Consider the following 26,655-nt stretch of genomic DNA (forward strand, 5'->3'; position numbering starts at 1 on the left):
TCAGAGGTCTGCATCAAAAACAAGTTAACTAAGCAGCACTTTATGAACATGTTAATGATTTCCAAAATGTTAAAACTTGTATTTGAAACATGTGAGTGAACATGTTATTGTCAAATTACGGTTCAATTATTCATATTTAATTTTTGAGATACCTTCTAAATATTCACAGAACTTCTATGGTATACTTACAGGAACCTAGGATTCTGTATAAAAGTCTTAAAATTCTGTTAATTATAACATTTTTAGAACTGGAATAATTTTACTTCTACCAAAGCCAGGTCATTCTTTGCGGGGTGGGGGTAGGGGAACACAGGACTCTAATTAAAAGAACTATCTTAACTAAAATTTGCTTTCCTGTATTCTTCTCCCATTTTTTCCATTAAACCTAGATCTAGATCTTTTCTTTAAAAGAATATACATTAAATCTAATTTATCTTCCAAATGACACCACTTTAAATATCTGACAATAGATGTCAATGCTCTCCCACCCTCCATGTCTTCTCCGGAAAAGAAATGATCAGTTATTTATAAGATATGTGATGTTGTTCATCTGAACAATTTGTTTAAATTTGCTCAACAAATTTAAATTGAACTGACAACTAGGTCTGTCTTTTTGAAAAGTTCATTTGAACAACTCAAGTTTACCCAAAGGTGCAGTACCTATAACTGGGCATAAATGAACTACAGCCTTCTTCATTTTTTAACTGTATTTTTGTTAATAAAGACTAAAACTTCACTTTGGGGACAGCCATATTAATTATAGGCCAAACAGGAACTGATACATATCTGAAACATTTTGATCTTTTTGTTTTTAAAACAGGTCTTGTCAGTCCTGCATTTATAGGTATTTCAGAACAAAAACGTGGAAAAAATGATTACATTAAATATGTTTATTGTAGAGATATGAGAACGAAGAAAACTAAGTCACTTATAACTCAATACCTCCATTTAAAAGTTAATATACTTCCCCAGACTTTTCTCTACACACATACACACACACACATATTTTTACGCAATTAGAACAATACTATTCTATCAGGGACATTTCCTATAACATTTAACATTCTTCCAAATCAATTTTGATGACTGAATTATAGTCCACTATACAGATTCGTCATAATTTATTTAACCTGTGTTGAACATTTAAGTTAACTTCTCACATATTTTAACTAATGCCGTAATGAACATTGCTACATATATTTTTCTGCAGTCTCAGCTGATTCTTGTCCCTCCCTCTTTTTATTCCTTCCATGAATAATCTAAGAGCAGCAATCATTACCTCAGTTAAGTACGACTTCATGAACTTCCGCTCATTAGCTCACCTATTTGGATATTAAGTGCTCTGAAACTTCATCCTATTTAATTTTAAATTTTTTACAGATATGTAAGATAGTTGTACAAATTTATGGGATATAATTCTATTTTTCTATTGGACGTAATTCTATTTTTCTAACAGATTAAATATCCCTGCCAGCTTTTGAACATTTAGAAATGTTATGAGCATGTATTCTCTTCTCTCAAAATAATTAAATTTCTCAATAGGACATTATAATAAAAATAACAATAAAAAAGCTACCATTATTGAGGATCTATCCAGTCTCAAGATTTGTGTTAAGCACCTCATATATGTTAGTCCTAAAATGTGCACATGGAGATATACTGCTCAGATTCCTCATCAGTCCTTCAGGGATTGCTTCAGTTGCAGAAAGCTGCCTACTCATGGTCACATACTTCTAGAAGCATCACCATCCAATTAGAAATCAAAAGCAAAAGGTCCAGGGATTTGGGCCCCTGGTGATTTAACTCTCACAGGCCACATAAGCTCTAAAGCTCCCTGCTGAGTCACCTGAGGCAGTCAGGCCTGCAACACTTCACTTTTCTCCTCAAGTCCAATTCTGCTTCCTCCCCTTTCTTTCCACAAGTGTTGATTTCTAACAACCTCCTGAACACTGAACTATCTCCGAGTCTTCTTTCTGGAGAACCCAAATTGCAGTAGGAGGTATTACTACTGCCATTACAAAGATGAAGAAAACTGAGGCTGGGCAAGTCTGTCTTTTTGAAAAGTTTGATAGTTCATCCATCCCCCAAATCCTAGAATTTCTCTACTCCAATATTTGTAACAGATTACCTTTGCCAGTTCTCTAACCACACTTCTGTAAGATCTTTAATACCATAAGATATAATTATCTTCATTTGAAAACCTAACTAGTTAGTGCAGTTTAGTGACTCTCCTGGCTTACCAATCTCACCTTCGTGGTTTGCCATTCTCCTTTTTACCTGGTCTTAGTGTTTCTAGTTTGAGGAAAATTCTTCTCAATAGAAATCATGAAAGCAAAACATAAACTGTATATAGCTGTTTTTTGTTGATCATCAATTACTGATTATACAGTCTGCAGTGGGTCCATTCCTTCCTTGTTATTTACAGTGCATAATATTAGTTAAAATATCCTCCTCATTGCCTTAGCACTTTCACCCAGCCTTTTCTTTTCCTTAAGTTTCTTGGTAATGATCATAGGTTCATAAAACTTTTTAAAAAATACATGACTGATTTTTTTCATTTAAATAACAATTCTTTAAACATAAATCTTGAGCAACTGCTGGGTTATTAGACGCTTGCAACTACCCTTCCAACCTTCTTTCTCATTGGTATATACTGCCATACTTTTGACTTTTAAAACTTCTCAACCTTTTAAAGGTATCTTCTTTTTAGTGTCTTTGCTTTCAAAAGTCGAGAAAAGCAAAACTAGTCTTCCTAAACAGGATGCATCTGTCATTATAATACTCCCGTCCACTGACACTGAGAAACTTTAGCGCACACATTCTCACTCAAGTTTTATCACTACAGCTTCACCAAGGGTTGAAAAACCAAAGAGAGAGTTGAAAACTAGTTGAAGCAAATAAAGTTCCTTCTTTCTAGTAAATAAAGAGTATTGATATGTTTCTTGAACTTTAAGACTTTCTCAGGTATTCTGCTTTTAAAAGAATGAGATTTCTAGCATTAGTGCTGATGGCTGTAATCGTCTACAATTTATCTTGTTTACTTGTTTATAATTGTAACAAATTTATAATATAGTAAGATATAATTACCCATATTCTATCCCTACTACCTTAACAATGCTACTTCTTACATTCCCTTCCCATACAAACCAAATGTACTCTACTCTGCATGTACTGTCTGTCTCACAGATTCCCACACAGGTAACATTTTGAAATATAGAGGTTTTCTGCCATTCTTTCTATTATTAGATGTTTCTTTTTAATTAGACATATTGGTTTACAGTTACTTTCCAGTCATTGTTCCAAGTCATACAGCCTTGGTAATACGGAAAATCTTAAATTTGTCTCTCTTGATACATTAGTTTACTACTCATACTCTGTGACTGGTACACAGATGCTAAAAGCATTACTCCTGGTGATATTTTATTCTAAGAATTCTTCTGTATATTCACATTTTTGGGAAAAAAAACTAGACAAAAGGTCAAACGGAAAAAGAAAGAACATATATTAATTTAATAAAGACTACTATGACCAAAAAAATCCCCTTATATGATTTGAGAAGTATTATTAGGTTGGATGTTTCATGTGCAAAAAGAACACGTCCAGAGCAGTCCTTCAAATAAAGACATAACTCAATTTCTTACCAACTTGTAGTCTAAAAATAACTTTGTGGGCTGTGATGTAATTAATTCATGCTAGAGAGAGGACAGTGACTGCCAACTATAAGAAACTAAAGCAATCTATGGGATTTAAGTAACATTCCCTCCCTGAATTCAATTACAGGTAAAAAGGGACAATGTAATACACAGTCAAGACAATAGTATAATCACAAAAAGTTAACTCTGACCCCTTCTGGATCACATCCCAACACTGTTAAAACCAAACCAAATAGAAGTTCTTACTATAATCAGTATAAAATGCTATAAGATGTGTTCTTGGTCCCTTTAAGTAATCATGGGAGTGTCGGAAGGTAACTAACTGGAAAAGGTAAGCTGAGAGACTAGGTTAAATAAGGAAGTAGATAAACAACATCCTATATTTGTACAGCCTTTTTTTTTTTTTTTTGAGATGGAGTCTTGCTCTGTCACCCAGGCTGGAGTGCAACGGCACGATCTTGGCTTACTGCAACCTCTGCCTCCCGGGTTCAAGCAATTCTCTGCTAATTTTTCTATTTTTCAGTTGCTTTTTCAGGAATGTTTCTAATACAAAGGGTAAGTCCACTGGATTCAATAGTAAATTATTCGCCTGGCGCGGTTGCTCACTCCTGTAATCCCAGCGCTTTGGGTGGCTGAGGTGGGTGGATAACCTGAGGTCGGGAGTTCGAGACCAGCCTGACCAACATGGAGAAACCCCGCCTCTACTAAAAATACAAAATTAGCCGGGCGTGGTGACGCATGCCTGTAATCCCAGCTACTCAGGAGGCTGAGGCAGGAGAATTGCTTGAACCCGGGAGGCGGACGTTGCAGTAAGCCAAGATCATGCCATTGCACTCCAGCCTGGGCAACAAGAGCGAAACTCCGTCTCAAAAAAAAAAAAAAAAATGTATTTACAACTCAGTTTCTACATATACATTATATACATATAAAAAACATATGCATATGTATGAATGTATTTTATAAAATGCTTTGGAATGTAAATAATATTTGTTAAAAGACAAAGCAAAAGCTGAGATCTGGCATTTTATAACTCAAAGTTCTATTTTCTAGTATTTTATGCATGTAACTCCCAAAAAATATTCGTAATGATGACCAAACAGGTGCTGCCAAATCCAGAAGTAGATTCTGAATCCCCCAAAACTAAACTAGAATAATACGATTTAAAGAATATTGTATTACATTCTAATTATCTGAATATTGGTAACTTGTGTCCTAGCCTTTACTAAACAATACTCTATCCTTTCATCATGATGGATTAGAGATTTTTATTATAGTATTTTGCTATAAATGGTAATTATGATAGTTTCCATTTATTGTTGTGTATTCTGTAACAGTTTTTCATGTATGATTAAACAGTCATCAATGAAGATGAGGAATTATCAGATAATCTGATTACAGAAGAAAGAGACTGAGAATAAGTACAGTGTCGAACTACTCTCCCCGCAGTTATCCTTGTTAGTTTTGTAACCTCTACAAAAATGATCTTACAAGAATACACAAATGAAGAAACAGGTCCAGACATGGTAAGTCTTTCAAAATTATACAGCTAAATAAATAGAAGAAGCACCTGACTTCAAAACTCAGTCTTTTTTTGCTCTATGTTATATTTCCAATCTGAAGAAAGAATACAGGCAGGGTAGAATACTTTAAATTCCAAATAGTTGGCACTGAATAGATAGCTAATAAGACATGGATAAATATTTGGTACTGGGACAGAAGGTGGTTTTGTTCTACTATAGGAGGTATATAGTCCTGTCATTCCAGGAAAGAAGTTGAAAAGAGGTACAATGCACTGATGTATCACACTCAAAGTCTTAATCTGTTGCCAGATCCATGTTACCATTCAGGAAAAAAGAGTTGAGGAAGAAAAGAAAAACAGGTGATGCATGCATCTAAGTATTTCCTGTGTGCTCATTACTTAACTAGTTCACAGCATTTTTAATAATTCAAGAACCGATTTGTAAATACCCAGATAACAGTTCTAATTGTTATTTCAAAGCCTTAACTACCTCTAGTAAATTGTTAAGGAATTTTAGATTTTTCCTCTCAAAACTGTGAGAGTAACAAGAAAAACCTTCCATATCATCTTGAAAGAAACTATAGCAAATAGAAAAATAGCCTGATGTTAGATGTGTCAAGTTTACTGGTGCATTTTTTTTAAGTTACGGTGTTTCAAGGAAATTTGTGTATGAACATAGGTAACAAATACTGTCAAGCACGGTGGCTTACGCCTGTAATCCCAGCACTGTAGGAGGCTGAGGCAGGTGGATTGCTTGGGCCCAGGAGTTCAAGACCAGCCTAGGGCAACACAGCAAGACCCCATCGCTACAAAAAATACAAAAATTAGTCAGCCGTGGTGGCATGCACATGTAGTCTGAGCTACTCAGGGTGCTGAGGTGACAGAATCACCCGAGCTTGGGGAGGTTGAGGCTGCAGTGACCCATGACTGCCACTGCACTCCAGCCTGGGTGACAAAGTAAGACCCTGAGACCCTGTCTAAAAAACAAAAACAAATGTCAAATTCAGGGCAATTTTTCTAAATGAGTTAATCTTATAAGAGATATTACTGATATCAAAAGCTCAAACAAGAAGCCTCAAGAATACAGTAGTTGTAAGTATGGACTATGAAATCAGACTACTGTGTAACTTGAGCAAGTTATTGAACTTGTTTGTACCTTGGTCTCCTCATCTATAAAAACAAGGAAACAGCTGTATAGCTGCCTGTAAGGGCTGCTTTAAAATTTGAACAAGACAATTAATATAAACAATTAGAAAAGGCCTGACAGATGGCAAACACTCTGAAGTATGGTCATATAACATATAACAAGATTTCAGTCTGCGAGGGACTACATGCCGACGGTAGTCCCATAAGACTATAATGGAGCTGAAAAATTCCTATTACCTAGTGATGCTGTAGCTGTCTTAACATCACAGCACATTACCTTTTTTATGTCTAGATATGTTTAGACTCAAACGTCATTGTGTTACAATTGTCTATTTACTACAGTAACATGCTGTACAGGTTTCTAGCCTGGGAACAACAGGCTATACCTTATAGCCTAGGTGTAAAGTAGGCTGTACCATCTAGGTTTGTGTAAGTACACTCTACGATGTTCCCACAACAAAAAAATCAGCTAATGATGCATTTCTCAGAACATATTCCCGTAGTTAAGATACGTAATTTTAATAGAATTATTCTAAAATACAAAAAAAATTACCAAACCATTAGAAGAATTTAGTATATTCTGACCTCAAATACTACAAGGTTTTTTACTAATCATTAACCAAAATAAGAATATCTCTACTACAAATTCATGGAAAAGACAGGAAAGTAGGCATAGATAATGGGAAGTGAACCAAATATCTTTCAAATTCACTGAGTTTGTTTACTTAAAATAGCATGTCATGCTGATAATGTGCCTGAATCAATAAAAATAGATTGGCTTTGATAAAATAGATGTAAAACGGGCAAATACTGGAAAATAGCTGTAAGCATGTATATGCTTATCCTGTAAGTAGATGATTCCCTAACGTATCAAATCCAAATTATTAACCATGGGATTCAACCTCTATCAGATGTCACGTTTCATTTTCAATTGCCCTGACTCAGTCAACCCTTTAAACTCTCTACCTCCATACGCTCTGTGCCTGCCTCTCTTATCTATCCATGCATATCTCTATCTTATATATACACCATATGATATTGTAATTGTCTTACATGCCTAGCTTTCCCTACTGGATTTGAGCTTTCAGTGAGATTAGGAACTATGTCTTGACTATCTTTGTGTCTGTTGTGTCTAGCACAGGACTTATCACAAAGCAAATGTTCAGTACACATTTAGTGAATAAATGATTAAACAATTGTATGAAATGTTAATTGTAAAAGATAAAAGATTGGTAAAATGAATGATTCTCAAAAATCAACTATTAAAAAAATCACAGAAAAGAATCCCAGACCACTTAGGGCTAACCTTAAAAGGTACCACTTCCTTTTTTTTACAAAAAAACTAATATTTTACTTCATGAAAATATGTTCTGAAATATGAGACCATTCGAGTCTGTATCTCTTAAAATGTTTAGTGTTATTTGATAATAAAAGCATAAGAAGTAATACAATAAATATCCTTATTCCAAATATACAGCCTGAGAAATGAAACATTAACAACACTTTTAAGTTGTGTAGTACTTTTTTCTAGCTTTCTGTTTATTTTACAGGGCCAAACTAAAGACAATTTTAAAGTGTAAGAATTTAAATAAATAAAAGTACACCATTGTGCTTTGTTCCCTTAACTTACTTTTCTGTTTTGAAGAATATTGCACAACCATCTACATGCTTTCTCTCCTGCTCAGACATGATTTTGGCACGTGACTTTGGAGAAAAAAATCCATCATATCCACGCTCCTTCAATGCTGGCAGAAAGAGAGTGAAGTATTGCTCTGTTTCCACTTCCTGAGATGAAAGAAAAGTTATCATCTATATGACAGAGGGAAAATGCTAATTAAGATATAAAAATGTTCAGCATTATAAGTAAGATGTAACTTAATAAAAATAATTCACATAGCAAATATTATCTTACTATCTTACCTGATTGCTAGCAGCTGCTACTTGACAATGGTAGCTTTTTAAACATGAAAGAACCAGAAAGGTGACATGATTTTCTCATGCTCACACAGATAGTAACAGGAGTAGGACTACATCCCAAGGTCTCTTGATGCCCAATTTACAGTTCATTCCATTATACTTTACTTCCTCAAGACTGGCAACTAAACAAAGCAAGTTGGGTATATGATAGATTCTGTGATAGGGAATAGTATATTTTATATAAAAAAAGGTAATTTTAAAAATTGCTTATCCTTCTGAACTATGGTGGAAAGAAATGATACCCAAGAGTGAGAAACATAAAATCTATTCACAAAAAATTCTACTTTAAGAAATTTTTAAGTACCTAAAATCACAATCATCCAATGGCCTCTATTAATTTGATAATTATTAGCCTATTTTATTCTTTGACTCACAAAATATTTTAACAGGTCTTTCTAAATGAAATAAATATGAAGATAATTTATGTATGCAGATGTTGCTAACAGCATGAGTTTACGACAGCAAAAACCCATAAACAACTAAATGTACAATGGTACGGGAAAAGCTTAATCAATATACGTTCATATAACTAATTAGTTTTGAAGAACTTTAGTAACATGGAAAATCTATTAAGTATAATAAATAAGAAACAAAATGTATCTGTAAATATATTTTATTTAATGTGTAGAAGAAAAATACTCCAGAAGTTTTAACACAACAACTATCTTATGACATGAAATTAGGTATTTCCCTCCATCATGCTTTGCATTTTTTCAAAATTTCCAACTTCTTTAGAATGATCTCTTTTTAATACAGTATAGTATTATAGCATCACTTTTATAGACAATTTTCTTGATTTATGATGTTTTATCCTTCAAACTGCTACATTTAAGAGGGTGTGAGGCTGTTATCACTACAAATACTAAACCAAGAGGTAGACAAGAAACTAAAATAGCCAATTTTGTTTACCTCCTCCTCTCCCCAATTCTCTGTTAGTCTCAGGGTTTAGAAGAAATTTTATTTTAATTTTAAAAGATTTTTATATTTTCCCAAGCAACATAAAAATAAATTATCAAGCTACTCTGTTACATAAAAAATTTTTAAATAATTTTCCCTCTCAGGCTATAATGAAAAGAATGTGTGAAATTATAACACACTTTTTTTTTCTTTTTGAGACAGAGTCTCGCTCTGCCATCCAGACTGGAGTGCAGTGGTGTGATCTCTGCTCACTGCAACCTCTGCCTCCTGGGTTCAAGAGATTCTCATGCCTCAGCCTCCCAAGTAGTTGGGATTACAGGTGCACGCCACCTCGCCTGGCTAATTTTTGCATTTTTAGTAGATACGGGGTTTCACCACGTTGGCCAGGCTGGTCTCAAACTCCTGACCTCAAGTGATCCACCTGCATTGGCCTCCCAAAGTGCTGGGATTATAGGCGTGAGCCACCACGCCTGGCCTGTAACACATTTTTAAACACCTTTAAGAAATAGTAAGTTTTTGAGTTGATGAACATGTTAATTAGCCTCATTTGATCATTTTAAAAAAATATATGTATCAAAACATTACAGTGTACCCCATAAACGTATACATTTGTCAATTAAAAATTTTTAAACCTTTAAGCACTTAACATGTTTTGAAAGTTGCTAAGAAAAAAGTTACTAAAAAATATTCAAACATCTTTTTGGCTAATCATTAGCTAAATTTTGAAGCAATAAAACACATTTCATGAAAAGATTCTGCTTCTTCAGTAAAGTTCAATTAATAAAGTGCTATAAAACAGAAGAATCTAAATTTCAGAGATGGTTTATAAAGTAAGGTAAGGCAAATAACGCATGATTTATAGTATAATATTTTAAAATATGTCTGTTTAAGAAATAACTGTGGGCAAGCTTTTTTTTTTTTTTTTAAACAGACCCCAATATAAATTAAATTTATATTCCTAAAAGACTGGCAATCTTCTGTGGTTTTCTCTTTCAGCAATACCAATGATCATGAGGTGAATATTAACATGAATAATGGGTAAGATTATTTCCACTTAAGTGAATAGTAAATAAATGTAAGTAGATGGTTGTATTCAGTCAGCAAAATAGTTTCACTATGGAAATGTCTTAAGTGCTTATTTAAATTGTCCATTTTTTTTAAGAGGAGGAGAGAAAACAATTCTTTTTGAGCTTTGGCTCTAAACACAGGATCTCTCCCAGTGGTCAGATCTTCTCTTATGTTTAAGTTCACCTTTTAAGTTAAAGACAGTTTAATTTCTATGGTGTTACCTGAAGACTAATGATATCTGCGTCACAGTTAACAATTTCTTCCATAATTCCCTTTTTCCTGTATTCCCAGTTTAATGCCCAGGATGGGCAATAGCCATATAGCTGCCGGGTAGCGTATTTATCACATAACACATTGTAACACATAACCGTGAATGATGCTAAGAAGTGGGAGAAAAAACAACAGACAAACGGGAGAAAATTAGGCAACTTTTTCTAAAGCAATATCATGTGTACACCTGCACAAGCACACAGCACACACACATACGCCACATATCATCATTGTAAAATGCCTAGGCAAGATTAAGATTGCTAATCTGCTAAAACATCACTGGAGTCCATCATACAAAATTTATTTTACTAAATCTAGAATTAGACTAACAGCTCATATTTGAGAGTTTTGAGGAAATTTAATAAAAATTTAAAATTTTAAATCTGCTAATTTTTTGCTTATAACGTGCTGAAGAAAGCTTCTTTAAATGAGTGGGACAAAATTAAACTGTAGTTGCATTTTAATTAAAGAGCTCTAATCTCATTACTTCTTATTAACAAAATATCTATAGTTAGCATTTTTTTGGGGCCTCCTACTGCTATCATTACTTTGAGGCAGAAGAGTACGGACTAACAAAATTTAGTTGTAAGAGAATCCTTTTTGTCAATCAAAGGTGAGTTTCTGAAATAAAATGCTCATTTTTAAATGTCCTTTAACTATAAAAAGACTGTGAGCAAACTAATAGGAGAAGATGGTTTGCATCCTTGCTACTGTGTGCATACTTGCTAAGTGTGCTGTGAAGACCAGCAGCATCAGTAATCAATCACCTGGGAATTTAGAAATACAGCATCTGTGGCCCCATAAACACCTCTTTTGGACAGGATGTGCAGTTCAACAAAATCCTCAGGTAATTCATATGCAATTGCATGTTAAAGTCTCAAAAGCCCTGATTTTTATCAGTAATTCTCCATCTTGGCTGCCTAGTAGAATCACTTTGTAGATCTTTAAAAGAAAAATGCTGAAGTAAGGATCTGACTCCAGACTAATTAAGTTGGAATATTAAGAGTCTAGCTATTCGTATTTTTAAAAAGCATCCCAGCATCCCAGGTGATTATAATGAACAGACATGGCTGAGAATCACTTATTTAAATAAGACATGAGGAATTCAAAGTGAAGTGACACTTGATTGAAGTTGGTTCTGCTTCAGATGATGGAAAAAGTATTAAGAGAAACTCAGTTCAGTCCCCTGAGGGTCTGACTGGTGACCATTTTGTATACTGGGAGCAAAATTTCAATTTGAGTTGACTTGTATTTTCTGAGTATTTATCTTGGAAATGACCCAGCATCATTTCCAAACCACTACACTGTGAAGTAAGCACCCTGAATTTACCTTACTATGCTTCTCAGGATTTGAAATGTCATTTGGAAGTAAGGTGAAAGAGGTAGACTGCCATTTGCTTCATTCAGTTTTTTCCTAAGACTTTGTAAAATGAGATTTCATTAAAAAGATCAGAGATTGCAATTTTTATAATATAGCCAAAACTCTTTATATCCCTGCCAGTGCCTGAGAATGAACCAGCAATTTTTAAACAGAAGTAAAAACTACCTAAGTGTTATTATCACTCATCTCTCATACTCTGTTTCTATTTGGGACCTTTTTCATTATCTAGGCTTGATTCCCATATAGTTTATCATTATTATTATTATTTTTTTTAGCAATAAATCACCCTTAGCCACCACAAGGTATTATATACATCCCTCTATGCATCAGAAGTAAAATGCATTTTTAACAGTAACTTTTTTTTAGCACTCAGCTCCTACTCAGGGAAGCACCATATCTCAAAAGAAAAGTCCACACTAGTTTTTCAATGAAGAAAACTCAAGAACAGATTACTTTGAGAATTCAGCAATTAATGAAAATTTGTTTCTATTATTCCTTTTCTTAATGGAAATGTAGCTATGCAATATTAGAAAATCTTTTCTTCAAGATTATGTTCACTCATATTCAAAAGAATTAGAAAATGGTGTTTTTAACATCAGAAGGGAATAATTAATTATACACCAGGAAAGGCCAACTATAAAATAAATCTATCTAGCTTTAAGTTTTGTAGAAAACATTAGGTACTCCTTTCACTTAAACCACCAATATGCAACCTTATAGTAAAAATGTTATTCATAACATTGACACAGTGCCTCTTAAAACAAGCTGATATTGCAGCTCTAGAGTGTGGTGGTTTTAAAATTATTACCTCTGAAAGACACAAAAATGTACTGCATATTATAATATTTTGTAGTGTTATTAAAATGCAAATAGAACCATGAAGAGGCTATATATCCCACATTTCCAAATACTTAAAAAAAGACTTGTTCTGAATTCTCTTAACTTAAAAAAGCCCAAAACTCACCAACAAAAGGCCTTTACATTGCTCAAAAAATATATAAAGTCTAATTGTGATTTACCCTTTAACAATTAATTATCTTGTTTTTTTGAGACAGGGTCTTGCTCTGTCTCCTAGGCTAGAGTGCGATGGCACAATCTTGGCTCACTGTATGTGAACTCAGCATCCCAGGTTCAAGCGATTCTCATGCCTCAGCCTCCTGAGAAACTGGGATTACAGGAGTGCGCTACCACGACCTGGCTAATTTTTGTGTTTTTAGTAGAGACAGGGTTTCACCATGTTGGCCAAACTAATCTTGAACTCCTGGCCTCAAGTGATCTGCCCGCCTTGGCCTCCCATTGTGCTGGGATTACAGGTAAGAGCCACAGTGCCCAGCCAAAATTTATTAATGTAGTACTATTCTGTAACTGGTTTAATCTTCATACTGAAACGCTTGCAATTTTCATTTAATTTTAAAATGAAATTAGATATCATGAAAATTATTACTTTTGTGATTAAAAAAAAAAGACATTTGGAAAAACAGTAATTCGTAACTTATTTTAAGTAGAATTCCCAAGCCTAAAATACCAAATATGAAGAAGAATTTATAAACGTCAAACCATTATCGGTCCCTGCAAAAAGATAAATGCTTATGTTTTCTACATTACTTCAGTTCTAGAAATGCTAGATTGTATACCTATATTGCTCAAATACCATGTATTATTTCTACACCCCTGGGCTGGTATTATACTTCGTTGCCAATACAGTAAATATATGCCCAGTCTACGTTATTCTTCCATAAATGTTATCTACCTCTCAAGAAAGATCAAGTACTTCTCAGTAGTTTAAAATTTTTCACAAGAAAAACCACTGTTATTCATTTTTCTTACATCACCCAATACTCTCTGTGAAGATGTCATGTGGAAAGCTGTATTATAGAAATAATTTTAAAACCAAGGGCTGCATTACTGTGAAACATATAAGACACTTATTGACAGGTCTATCTTAATGTGGACTTTTTAAAAGTTTATTCATCAGTATTTTTAAACGCATCTACCCATGAGAGGTAAAAATGAAGTCTTATTTATTACGGATCATGAAGCCCAAATAACATTTTAAGTATTTCTGGGAAAAAAGGAAGAATGAGAAAAACTATTTACCTGATGGCAGAATTTGGTCTCGTTCTTTTAATGTAATCCATGGCCTCGGAGGAAGCTGCTCTGGATGAACTGGAAAAAAAATTTTTGTAAATATAGGTTAATTTCATGTGTTTCTGAATTCTGACGTGTTTATAATGTCAAAACCACCTCTGTTTTCCATTCTGCTGTAACGGCCTGCAAACTGGCTTAATCTAATGCTGAAATTTAATGAAGATTTAGTAGCCAAAGGAAATTTAAGAAAAGCTATGCAGAGAACACAGAACTAATACAAGAAAATAACATTAGGAAACTCATTAATGGCATTTTCACTTACATGGTATTTACGAAAAGTGCCTATTTAAAACCCTACGTAAAATCTTAGGTCTTTAATTATATATGTAAAGTGTATTGACTTAGCCTTGTGGGAAATCAAAGCCATCTGAAATTCCAACCCTGATGAATTAAAAGAGTCAAACATCTTTAAAATAGAAAAAAGTACCTATGAATGTATTAAAGTTAGTGAATTTTCTAGTGCGGCCTTCATTTCCTGATTATACTCTCTCTCTTTTATAATGTCAACACAAAACAAGAGATAAGGATAGAACTACATTATGCAGAAAAAAGGAAGGCACTTGTTAAACACTAATTGCTCAGATATGGTTATCAATACTATGGAACCAAATGCTACCTAACTACCAGATGAGTTAAGATTTAACTACCCCCTTTTCTTTTCCTTTCAAAATCTTTGAAATTACAGGACAACTTGATTCAAGTTTGCAGATTTGCCCATGGTAGTAATGGCTGAGAAATGTATTGCTTTAAAACAAAAAACTCTCCATCTTTATCTAGCCACTTTGGTCAAAACCAAAGTAGCCCAGATATTTAAAACTGTCACTTTACTAACAGTTTTGGTGTTCTGAAAGTCTACCTATATAGTACTGTGTTTTAGCAGCCATACTCTTCACAGAGTAGAATGAACACCATTTCATATATTCCATATCTTCCCAGGAAAGAAAAGAAGGTTATAAGGTAATAGACAAATCATCCAGCTTGTTCAACATACTGAATCCCAGAAAACAATCTTCTGGCTATGTGAGTGCCATAGAATCACAGCAGTGTCTCAAAAATGAAAAATCTAATATAGAAACAGAAAAAGTAAACAAAAAAATTTCTAGCTATTGGGATCCTTATCAGCAAAATCTACCTAAGTTGGCTTGCTTAAAAATTCAGAAATCCAGAAACTTCTAGAATAAAACAGGTAATATAATATCAACATTCTAGTGCTTCCAAATCTTAACTAGTGTATGACAATGTAGCAGTTTAAGTATAATGCACAGTAATCAGCAATATCCAAAGAGCCAAAAACAATATGAGCGAATACTCTATCTCACTACTAACCAGGAAAATTAAAAAGATGAGATAGCATATTTGTTACCCAAGTTCATGCAAAATTTTTAAGTGCAATAACATCCAGGACTGGTGATGGCGACAAACAGCATGTACAGCTGGTAGGAATATAAATTAGTACAGCTATCTTGAGAATAAACTGGCATCTTTTAAAATTTAAAACATCCATGTCCCTATGACAGAGCAAAATTCTATGTCCTGGGATCAGCCCTATCTTCTTTAAGCAGCATTCAAAAAGATATCCATTACACCATTGTTTATATTAACAAAAGCAATAGTAAATGGCTAAATAATATCCTAAATTTTAAGAAAGACTATGCTATAGTTTAAAAAGAAAAAAGATAAATATGTGTTCAAGTGGAAACATACCCATGGAATACTGTTGAGTAAAAAGAAGTAGGAAAAAAAAACCAGAATAATAAAATGTGATATATTTTATTTAAAAATGTTTAAACCACACATTAAAAGTAATAGTATAAAATTTCTGCTGGTATAATTTTTCTATGTAAATGCTCACCAGAAAGTAAAAGGATATACACCCAACTTACAAGTGTGATTACCTGCATGGAAGGGACTGTGATTAAAAGTAATGATTAAAAGAAATTTTAATCATAACAGGAATTTTAACTTTTTTTACAAAAGGATAATATATTCATATGAGACAAGCATTTAAAATCAGTTTTTTTTTAAGATGAAACTACATGGCCAATGATATGACAAAACAAAGAAATAAAGAGTTATATGGGCTACTATCACATAAAATAAATAAATATATTGGTGACTCAATCTTCAACAGAGCTCAAGAGAGCCATCCTTCCTCCCCACACCTAACATTGACTGGCAGCACTAGGCCTGATCTGCCGGCAGTGCAGGTGTCAGCTGAACCTGAAGAGACAACCAAATCTACATGCTAAACCTAAACAGGGTAACTGCCTGCTGAAATCAGAGATTTAAAAAGCATCAGAAGTCTCCTAACATAATATCCAAAATGTTCAGGGTACAAATAAAAATCACTGGTCACACCAAGAACCAGGAAAATCACAACTTAAGTGTTAAAAGACCAACAGACACCAACACTGAGCTCAATCAGATGTTGAAATTACCTGACAGATTTTAGAAGAGCCATCATAAAACTGCTTGAACAAGTAATTACAAATATTCTTGAAAAGAATAGAAAAATCCAGCAAATACAGAGAAATTATTATTTTAAAAGTATCAAATAGATATAATCCAACTGAAAAATACAATAACCAAAATTTTAAAACTCATTGGAAAGGCACAATAACAGATGCCAAAAGATAAAAATCAGTGAACTTGAGAATGAATCAGGACAACTTAGTCTGAAAAACAAAAAGAAAACTGACTGAAACAAATGAACAGGGCCTGAAAAAACCTGTGGAACCATAATTTTTTAAAAATCTAGATTTGTATTACCAGAGTTACAGAAGGACAGGAGAAAGGATGTGAAGCTAAAAAAGTATTCTCAGAGAGAACAGGTGAAAATTTCCAAATTTATGTGAAATACTTACACCTAACAAATTTAAGAAGGTGAGCAAACTTCAAATATGAAGAGCCCAAAGAAATCCATGCCAAGACAGATCATAACTAAACTTCTGAAAACTAAAGAAAGAACCTTAAAAACATCATATAGAAATAGCGTATTATCTATAGGACACCAACTCAAATGACACTAGATTTCTTTTAAGAAACCATGAAAGCCTAAGGAAGTGGTACAATATTTTTCAAGGACTGAAAGAAAAGAACTGTCAACTGGAAATTCTGTATCCAGAAAAAGTATCCTTCAGAAATCAAGGGGAAATAAAGATGTTAACAGACGAAGGAAAACACTTCCGTTGCTAGCAGACCTGCCCTCAAAAAATAGCTAAATGGGGGCGGGATGCAGTGGCTTACACATATAATCCCAGCACCTTGGAAGGCTGAGATGGGAGGATCACTTGAGGCCAGGAGTTCAAGACCAACTTGGCCAACACAGTGAGATACCATCTCTACAAAAATTTTTAAAAATTAGCTAGACACGGTGACATGGGCCTGTAGTCCCTAGCTACTTGGGAGGCTGAGATAGAAGGATCACTTCAGCCCAGGAGTTGGAGGCTGCAGTGAGCTAAGGAAATTCTAAATATCAAGGAAAATAGAAATGGAACATCAAAAAAGGAAAGAACAAGGAATCAGTAAAGTAAATGTGCAGCAAGACAGAAAGTTGAATAGCTATGAATATAAAACACATGAAAATATACCCTAAGTATATGTAACAGAAAGGCTGAAATAACTACAAGAAGACAGACAAACCTACCATTTTGACATGGATTTATTGGTAATGAACAAAACCAAAGTAATCATTGAGTACATCTAACACATTCAAACAATATAATTAACAAACAAACTAATATATAGGATACTGCATCTAATGAGAAGAGACATTATTTTCAAGTGTGTACTTAATTACAAAAATTAATCATCTGCAGAGGTAATAAATAACATATTTTTAAAATTTAAATTAATCAGGATATGTTCTCTAATCACCATGGAATTAAGCTAGGAACCTAAGACAAAGAAAACTAGAAGAACTCTGAAAACAAAGAAACAAGTTTCTAAATGACTCACAGGCCAAGGAAGAAATAAAGGCTATTAGAAAACATGCTGAACTGAATGATAATGAAAATAATACAAACTAAAGCTTGTGAGATACACCTAAAAGCCACTTTAGAGGAATATTTATACATAAATAAATATATAAAAATATTTGAGGAAAAAAAGACTGGAAATTAAGGCATGTGTACCTTAAGCTAGAAAAAGAATAGCAAATGAAACCAGAAGAAAGGAAGAGATAAATAAATTAATAATATTGAAAACATACAATAAAGAAGACCAATGAAGCTAAAAGTTGGTTCTTCTTTTCAAAGAAAATATTAATAAATGCCTGGGCAAGACTTTGCATAAACTAATATCCGAAATGCAAAAAAGACATCACTATACAACCTACGGATACTAAGACATCATAAAATATTCTGAACAACTTACGGCTCATAAATTTGAAGATTTAGATAAAATGGGCTAATTTCCAGAAAACACAACTTTCAGAAACTCATAGAAAGAGAAATGGAAATCAGAATAGTACTATAGTTATTAAAGAAATTAAATCAGTAATGTAAAACTTCCTACCAGAAAAAAAAAAACCCAGAAAGAAAAAAAAAAAAAATCAACCTTAAACAAATTCTTCCAAACAACAGAAAATAAGGGAATACTTAAACAAATTTTCAAAGCCAGTATAACTTCAATATCACAAGTTGACAAGGACATTGAAGGAAAAGAAGTACTGACCAATCTTATGCATAAACACAGACGCAAAAAATCCTATATAGGCTGAGCATGCTGGCTCACACCTGTAATCCGAACACTTTGGGAAGCCAAGGCAGGCAGACTGCTCAAGGTCAGGAGTTCGACCAGCCTGGCCAACATGACGAAACCCTGTTTCTACTAAAAATATAAAAATCAGCTAGGCGTGGTGGTGGCATGCCTGTAATTCCAGCTACACAGGAGGCTGAGGCAGGAGAAGCACTTGAACCTGGCAGGTGGAAATTGCAGTGAGTTGAGATTGCGCCACTGCACTCCAGCCTGGGCGACAGAGTGTAACTCTGTCTCATAAAAATAAATAAATAAATAAATAAATAAATAAATAAACAAACAAACAAACAAACACTAAATAAAATATTAGCAAACTGAATCTAAGGTATAAAAGGATAATAATTTATCATAACCTTGTTGGCTTTATTCTAGGAATACCAAAGGTGGCATAACATACAAAAAAAACCATCAATATAAATACCATATTAAAGAATAAAAATAATCTACTCATCTTAATAAAGAAGCATTTGATAAAATTCAAAATCTAGTCATATTTAAAAAAAAAAACTTGCCTAGCAAATTAGGAATAGAAAAAAACTTCCTTCATCTGATGTTTATCTATATAAAAACTACAGTGAATATGATACTTAATCAAAAATTATGAAATTAGACAAGGATGCCCATTATCACCACTTTTAGCTAACTAGCGCAATAAGTGTAGGTTGGCAAGAAAATTAAAAGGATTAGAAATGGAGTAACACAACTCTCATTACTTGCAAATGACATAATTGTATACATTAAAATTAAAAATGCATTAGCATTAAAAACTATTTAGCAAAGTGGCTGAATATGTTCTTTAGCAAGGCATTTAGTAACTGTTTAGGAAGATGATCAAATACCAAAAAATATACAAAACTCAATTGTATTCCATTAATCAGTAACAACCATTAAGAGAGTAAGACATATCTTTAAAATGATTATTTTTAAGAGAATTAAGAAGTTAATATTTAGAATAAATGTAATACAGTATGGGCAAGCCCACTACACAGAAACCTAAAACTCAATATTGAGAGAAATTATAAAAAGCATAACAAATACAAGGATCCACTGTTGTAAACATATCAATTATTTCCAAAGCCATCTACATAGATTCAATATAATCCCAAATAAAATCTCTACATTTTGGAGAGGGGAGAGATTTTAAAACCTCATTCTAAAAATTTTAATTAAAATACAAGATAAAAGAACACAGAGGCCAGAACTAGCCAAGATTCTTCACAATAGGTCAAGGGGAAAGACTTACTCTCCTGGATCACTCTACTGGATCTCAAGACTTTTTATAAAGCTGTCCATAATTAAACACTGTTACACTGCTATAAAGATGCACGGAAGAGAATAAAGAATCCAGAAACAGACCTACACATACCTTGACACCTGATTTATGACAAAGATGACATTAAAAAACAATAGTGAAAGGACAATCTAATCAATAAAAGGCTCAGAGTTAATATAAAATACATACGGAAAAGTCATAAAACCTAATTCTAAACATTAGAAGTAAAAAAACAAAAAAAAAAAAAACGGTTTCTAGATAATGTCATAGGAGAATATATTCATGATCCTGTGGTATGAAAAAATTCTTAAAAAGGATAAAAGCAGTACTGTAACAGAAAATATCAACAAATTGGACGGGAGTACATTAAAATTTTTCTGTATGTCAAAAAACAAATTAAGAGAATGAAAAAGTTAATAATAGCATGGGAGCAGATATTTGCAACATATTACCAACAAAAGGCTTACATCTAAAACATACAAGAACTCCTTACAAATGACACACACACAGCACACACATATGGCTGGATTGACTGGCTACATCTGCAGAAAGAAGAGTTTTTTTTTTTTTTTTTTTTGAGACAGAGTCTCACTCTGTCACCCAGGCTGGAGTGCAGTGGCGCGATCTCGGCTCACTGCAACCTTCACATCCCAGGTTCAAGCGATTCTCTTGCCTCAGCCTCCCGATTGGCTGGGACTACGGGCACGTACCACCACACCCGGCTGCTTTTTTGTATTTTTAGTAGAGATGGGGTTTCACCGTGTAAGGCAGGATGGTCTCGATCTCCTGACCTTGTGATCCGCCCACCTTGGCCTCCCAAAGTGCTGGGATTACAGACGTGAGCCACCAAGCCCGGCCAAGATATTTAATTTTAAAGTAAGTTAGAAACAGCATACGTATGCTATGTATACAGCTTAAATTGTCACATATTCCTAATTATTTACTAAGAAGGCTTCTATAATAAATTTGCTCATTTGTACTGATCAACTTTTAGTCTTTTTAGCCATAAACTTTTCAGATAATATTTAGTTTTACCATATTATAAACCTTACTTTATGTGAAGGAGTGGGGAAGAAGGGCGTCTTACGATGAAGAGAATTTTAAAAGAATATAGCGAACATGTGACGGTGGCCACTATGCTGGAACTTATGATTTCTCTAGCTGTTTCAGAATTCTGTATTTTATAGAAAGACATCATGCTAAGAAAAATATTTGTATACAGTAGTATCTCCATACTTTTACCCATATTTTCAGAGATTAAGCAAAAAAAAAAAAAAAAAACAAAAAAACAAAAAAACCACACAACAGTTTTAAATCAAATACCTAATAGTCTTCTTCTTTTGTTTTTAATATATATATATTTTGAGACAGAGCCTCGCTCTGTCACCAAGGCTGGAGTGCAGTGGCGTGATCTCAGCTCACTGCAGCCTCTGCTTCCCCGGTTCAAGCGATTCTCCTGTCTCAGCCTCCGGAGTAGCTTGAGTTACAGGTACACACCACCACGCCTGGCTAATTTTTGTATTTTTAGTAGAGACGTTTCACCATGGTTTCACCATGTTGGCGGTTGGTCTCCAACTCCTGACCTCAGGTGATCCGCCTTCCTTGGCCACACAAAGTGCTGGGATTACAGGTGTGAGCCACCACGTCCAGCGTGGTCTTCTTACAGAAGAAAATTTCCATTTGGAATACAACGACTTTAAATTGTATTTAAATAAATCTGGTGTTCTTAATTTAAAACCTGGTTGCAAAATTTTCACAAATGTGTGGTGAATCAAACTAGTCATTTCATTCATTAAAAATGTGTAACATGTGAGAGTTCCAAGTAATTTGCACCAAATTCAAACAACTAATAAACTGTGTATCTTTGTGATTAAGAGCAAGATAATCTTAGATTCACAGCTCTGGCACTGATTAGCTATGTATAAATAAATTAGTCTCTGAATCACAAAATTTACATCTCTAAACTGTGAGTTAAAGTTCCTATGTCCTAGGTTCTTAAACAAAATAATGCAACTAATCTAACATATTGCTTGGTAAATAGGAAACATTCAGTATACGAAAAGAAGAATGTTCCACTAACATAGGATACATAATGGAAGGAACTCCAAACCCACAAGCAATTATAAAAAACAGTCAGATGCTCTTGAGCAACATATGATATATTAGCTGGTTAATAATATCTGTAGAATTTATTTTACAGCTCTGTCACTAACAGTTACCTGCGAGATTGTCAAGCATGAAGTTCAGTAGCTTTCGGGTTCCATCTGGGTCCTGGTATAAGTTGAGAATATCCTGTGATAAAGGATTGCCTAAAGCAGAAGACAAAAATAAAACCTATAAAACATAACTGCAAGGCAAGACAGAAATGTATACTACAAAATAAAATACTAATTTCTTAAATTGAATTCTACTGTATTTAATCTATTATATACATTTTAAAAATACATGTGTAAATAAATATTCTCTTTAAAACAGTCATAAAGAAAAACTTCAGAATCTTTAAACTCTAAAATTTGGGCTTGTCCAAAACATATATACACAGATACATAAAAGCATATATATTAATCTTAGTTCTGAAGTAATATCACAACCTGGCACCTTGAAGTAATCCTACAGGTTCTATGTTAATCTTCGAACACCTGCATTTATCTTTTAAGACCACAGACAAACTCAAAGACAGCCCTATAGAAGAAAGAATGAGTGATATCTTAAAGAAGAAGGGGTCTTCTTAGAATATTTATATCACATATAGGAAAAACAAATATATTTCAAGTAAGAAGAAAATGTGTTACCAAGATATGTTAGTGACATGTGACAAGAGAACAATTTTGTTATAATAGTAATTAGGAACGTGTGAGTACCAAGAGTACAGATTCATCATATATCAAAGAACACACTATTGGTAACAGACTATAGTCCCTTAAGAAATAAAGGAGGTATTCATTAAGACAAGCAAGCAACAACAGTCTAGCTTTCAAATTTGAATAAAAACCACAGAACTTCCAAAACTGAAGGTTCTGTTAATAACAAATCAACCAAACCTTCAATGCAACACATACCCACCAGCACAGCTACAAATTTTTTTGAGACAGTCTCACTCTGTTGCCCAGGCTGGAGTGCACTGGCACAATCTGGGCTCACTGCAACCTCCAGCTTCTAGGTTCAAGGGATTCTCATGCCTCAGCCTCCCAGGCAGCTGGGGACTACAAGCGCCCACCATCACGCCACTAGTTTTTGTATTTTTAGTAGAGACAGGGTTTCATCATGTTGGCCAGGCTGCTCGTGAATTCCTGGCCTCAACTGATCCGCCCGCCTTGGCCTCCCCAAAGAGCTGGGATTACAGGTATGAGCCACTGTGTCTGGCCTAAACAAATTTTTTTAATGACCAACCAAATGTTACAAAGAATGCAGAATACCTTGAACTCTTCTACTTCAATTCAATTACTGGTAAATGGTATGAATACTTTGGAAGTCTGGTTGGTAGTTCCTAATTGACTTGCAAGTGGGAAAAGGGAACTTCCTAGGGTGATGGAAATACTCCACATCTTGATTTAGGTGCTGGCTATTAAGGTGTATACCTTTGTCAAAATTAGTGAAGCTGGATTTTACATATGTGGATATTTTACTGAATGTAATCATAACTCCAAGTACTCTTGATGAATGAGTTAGGCAGTAGATTAGACACAGCTGAAAAGAAAATCAGTCATCAAGAAAAACAGATTCAAAGAACATTATCCAAAATGCATCACTAAGAGTCACAAAGATAGAAAACATAAGACAGTAAAAGATATGGAAGTTAGAATAAGATATGAAATTGGAGTTCTAGAAAGAAGAACAAGACTTAAGTTCTGATCCAACATATAAAGATTTTAAAAGCTGTCATTCCTGTCCTCACAATTGAGGTTATAGGACAAACTGCTGTCCCAAACACAAAAAAGCAAATACAGAGAATCACAACTTATTGGCAGCAGAAGTCCACAGCTAGAACTAGAACACTTTAAACTGTAACTGACAAATTGCTGGAGGCTCCATGTAGATTAGCTTGAGAGTTAAAAACTCCAGCCTAGTCTTAGGGCATTCCCACACTTTCCTAAATTTTACTTCCAGGAGTCTTACCAGGCTCTCACTATAAAGACTGGACAAAAATCTCCTCATTCTTCCAAAAGGGGACAGGAGAAACTAATGTTCTCCTTAATAAGTACTATATTCAAAGGAAACTATTTTACCAGAATCTAAGTTTTCCCAAAGCTTAACAGACCAAGAGTAAGAAAAATGCCCTCTCTAGTCTTTGACATCAAGTAGGAAAATAGTCAACTCTGGCTCACTAAAGCAGACCCAATTACAGGACTATAGGGCACTTCCTCTCCCTCCACACCTTACCACTGCATCAACACCTGCAGCAAACAGTAAACAGTTAACTCCTAGCCAGAAAGAGAGATTACAGAGAGAAGTGAGAAAAGGCAGTATCTGAAGAAGAAAGGCTGCAAATTTTCAAAAACCAGTTTTTTAAATAAATGAACTGATACAGGATGCACAATATATACACAGAAGTTTATGAAAGGATTTCATTTAAAAATAGATTATCGTGCAAACTAGAAAATGACAAACAGAAGACTTTAAAACGAGATGGGCTGTGGCTGGGCGCGGTGGTGCACGCCTGTAATCCCAGCACTTTGGGAGGCTGAGGCGGGCGGATCATGAGGTCAGGAGATCGAAACCAACCTGGTTAACACAGTGAAACCCCATCTCTACTAAAAACACAAAAAATTAGCCGGGCATGGTGGCAGGCGCCTGTAGTCCCAGCTACTCAGGAGGCTGAGGCAGGAGAGTGGTATGAACCCAGGAGGCAGAGCTTGCAGTAAGCCGAGATTGCATCACTGCACTCCAGCCTGGGCAACAGAGTGAGACTCCACCTCAAAAAAAGAAAACAAAAAACAAAAAACAAAACAACGAGATTTGTTGAAAGAACCAATCCTATCAAAAGAATAAACAGGAGAATGACAAGTGTCAACAGCGACTACAGGAGCTAGAATACAATAAAATAATATCTCCAAAGAGTTACACGAATTGTAATTGAGACTTCAAACACTCCCATGGTTATTGACAGAAAAAAGCACACAAAAAAATTAGCAAGGATGAAGAACAGAACACTATCAACCAACTTGGCCTATTATTTACACAATACTCCACTCACAAACCGAAAATAAGCATTCTTTCCAAGTGCACATGAACATTCACCAAGTGAGACCATATTCTGGGCCAGAAAATAAACTGTAACAGATTAAAAAGGAAATAAAATCATACAAAACATACAGTCATGGTCGAACAAAATAAAACTAGATACCAACAGACAAACACCCAGAAAGTTCCCAAATATTCTGAAATTAAACATCACACTTCTAAATAATCCATGAGCCAAAAAGGATGTCACAAGGAGATTTTTTTAACGTTTTAATTGGTCTGGGCATGGTGTTTCACACCTGTAATCCCAGTGCTTTGGGAGGCCAAAGTGGGAGAACTCCATGAGACCAAGAGTTCAAGACCGGCCTGGGCAACATGGCGAGACCCCATCTCTACAAAAAAAAAAAATTATTTAACTGGGCATGGTGGTGTGCACCTGTAGTCTCAGCTACTCACGAGGCTGAACAGGATTGCTTGGGTGCAGGAGTTAGAGGCTACAGTGAGCTATGATAAGACCACTGCACTCTAGCCTGCATGACAGACTGAGACCCGGTCTCAAAAAATAAAAGTATAATTAAATGTTTTGAGTTAAAATGAAAACATGACATTATCAACATTTGTAGGATATGGAAAAATCATTTTTTAGAGGGAAACTTACAGCTTGAAATGCTGACATTAGAAACAAAAAGTTCTAAATTCAATGGTAAGAACAAATGAAACCCAAAGCAGGCAAAAACTAAGAGCAGAAATCAATAAAATTTTTTTTAAAAATTGCCAAATTCAAAAGGTGGCACACTCTAAAAAAGAGGCAATAAAATTGATAAACTTCTCTTTGACAGAATGAAAAGACACAAATTATAAATATTAACAATGAAGGGACAGCCATAAAGACAGTAAAAGGAAAGAAATTTTTTTTTTTTTTTAATGAGATGGAGTCTTGCTCTGTCTCCCAGACTGGAGTGCAGTGGCGCAATCTAGGCTCACTGCAAGCTCTGCCTCCTGAGTTCATGCCATCCTCCTGCCTCAGTCTCCCGAGTAGCTGGGACTACAGGTGCCCGCCACCACGTCTGGCTTTTTTTTTTATTTTTGTATTTACTATTTAGTAGAGACAGGGTTTCATCGTGTTAGCCAGGATGGTCTCAATCTCCTGACCTTGTGATCCACCCACCTTGGCCTTCCAAAGTGCTGGGATTACAGGCATGAGCCACTGCACCCAGCCAGAAGGAAAGATTATTTATCCTGAAAGGATATCTACCAGAAACCTACAGTTAATATTAATGGTGAAAGATAACGCATTTTCCCTAAAATCAAGAACAAGGTAAGGATATGCACCATTGTCACGTCTAGTCAATATAGTACTAGA

The 26,655-nt window shown here is 34.5% G+C and overlaps 1 protein-coding gene across 2 annotated transcripts in view; it reads right to left on the reverse strand.

Moving 5' to 3' along the window:
• CNOT6L (CCR4-NOT transcription complex, subunit 6-like) overlaps positions 1 to 26,655 on the reverse strand; it is a 61,014-nt gene that overhangs the window by 19,919 nt on the left and 14,440 nt on the right. The window contains exons 5-9 of one of the 2 annotated variants that reach the window (XM_011966220.1): positions 22,325 to 22,420; positions 21,612 to 21,620; positions 14,030 to 14,098; positions 10,503 to 10,660; positions 7,949 to 8,103 (exon numbers count right to left, since the gene is read on the reverse strand). In XM_011966220.1, the coding sequence (XP_011821610.1) occupies positions 7,949 to 8,103; positions 10,503 to 10,660; positions 14,030 to 14,098; positions 21,612 to 21,620; positions 22,325 to 22,420 (487 nt within the window). The remainder of the gene's footprint in view (positions 1 to 7,948; positions 8,104 to 10,502; positions 10,661 to 14,029; positions 14,099 to 21,611; positions 21,621 to 22,324; positions 22,421 to 26,655) is intronic. The other variant, XM_011966219.1, reaches the window with a different exon arrangement.

This window comes from Mandrillus leucophaeus, unplaced genomic scaffold (genome assembly GCF_000951045.1).
Source record: "Mandrillus leucophaeus isolate KB7577 unplaced genomic scaffold, Mleu.le_1.0 Scaffold75, whole genome shotgun sequence".
Lineage (NCBI taxonomy): Eukaryota > Metazoa > Chordata > Mammalia > Primates > Cercopithecidae > Mandrillus > Mandrillus leucophaeus.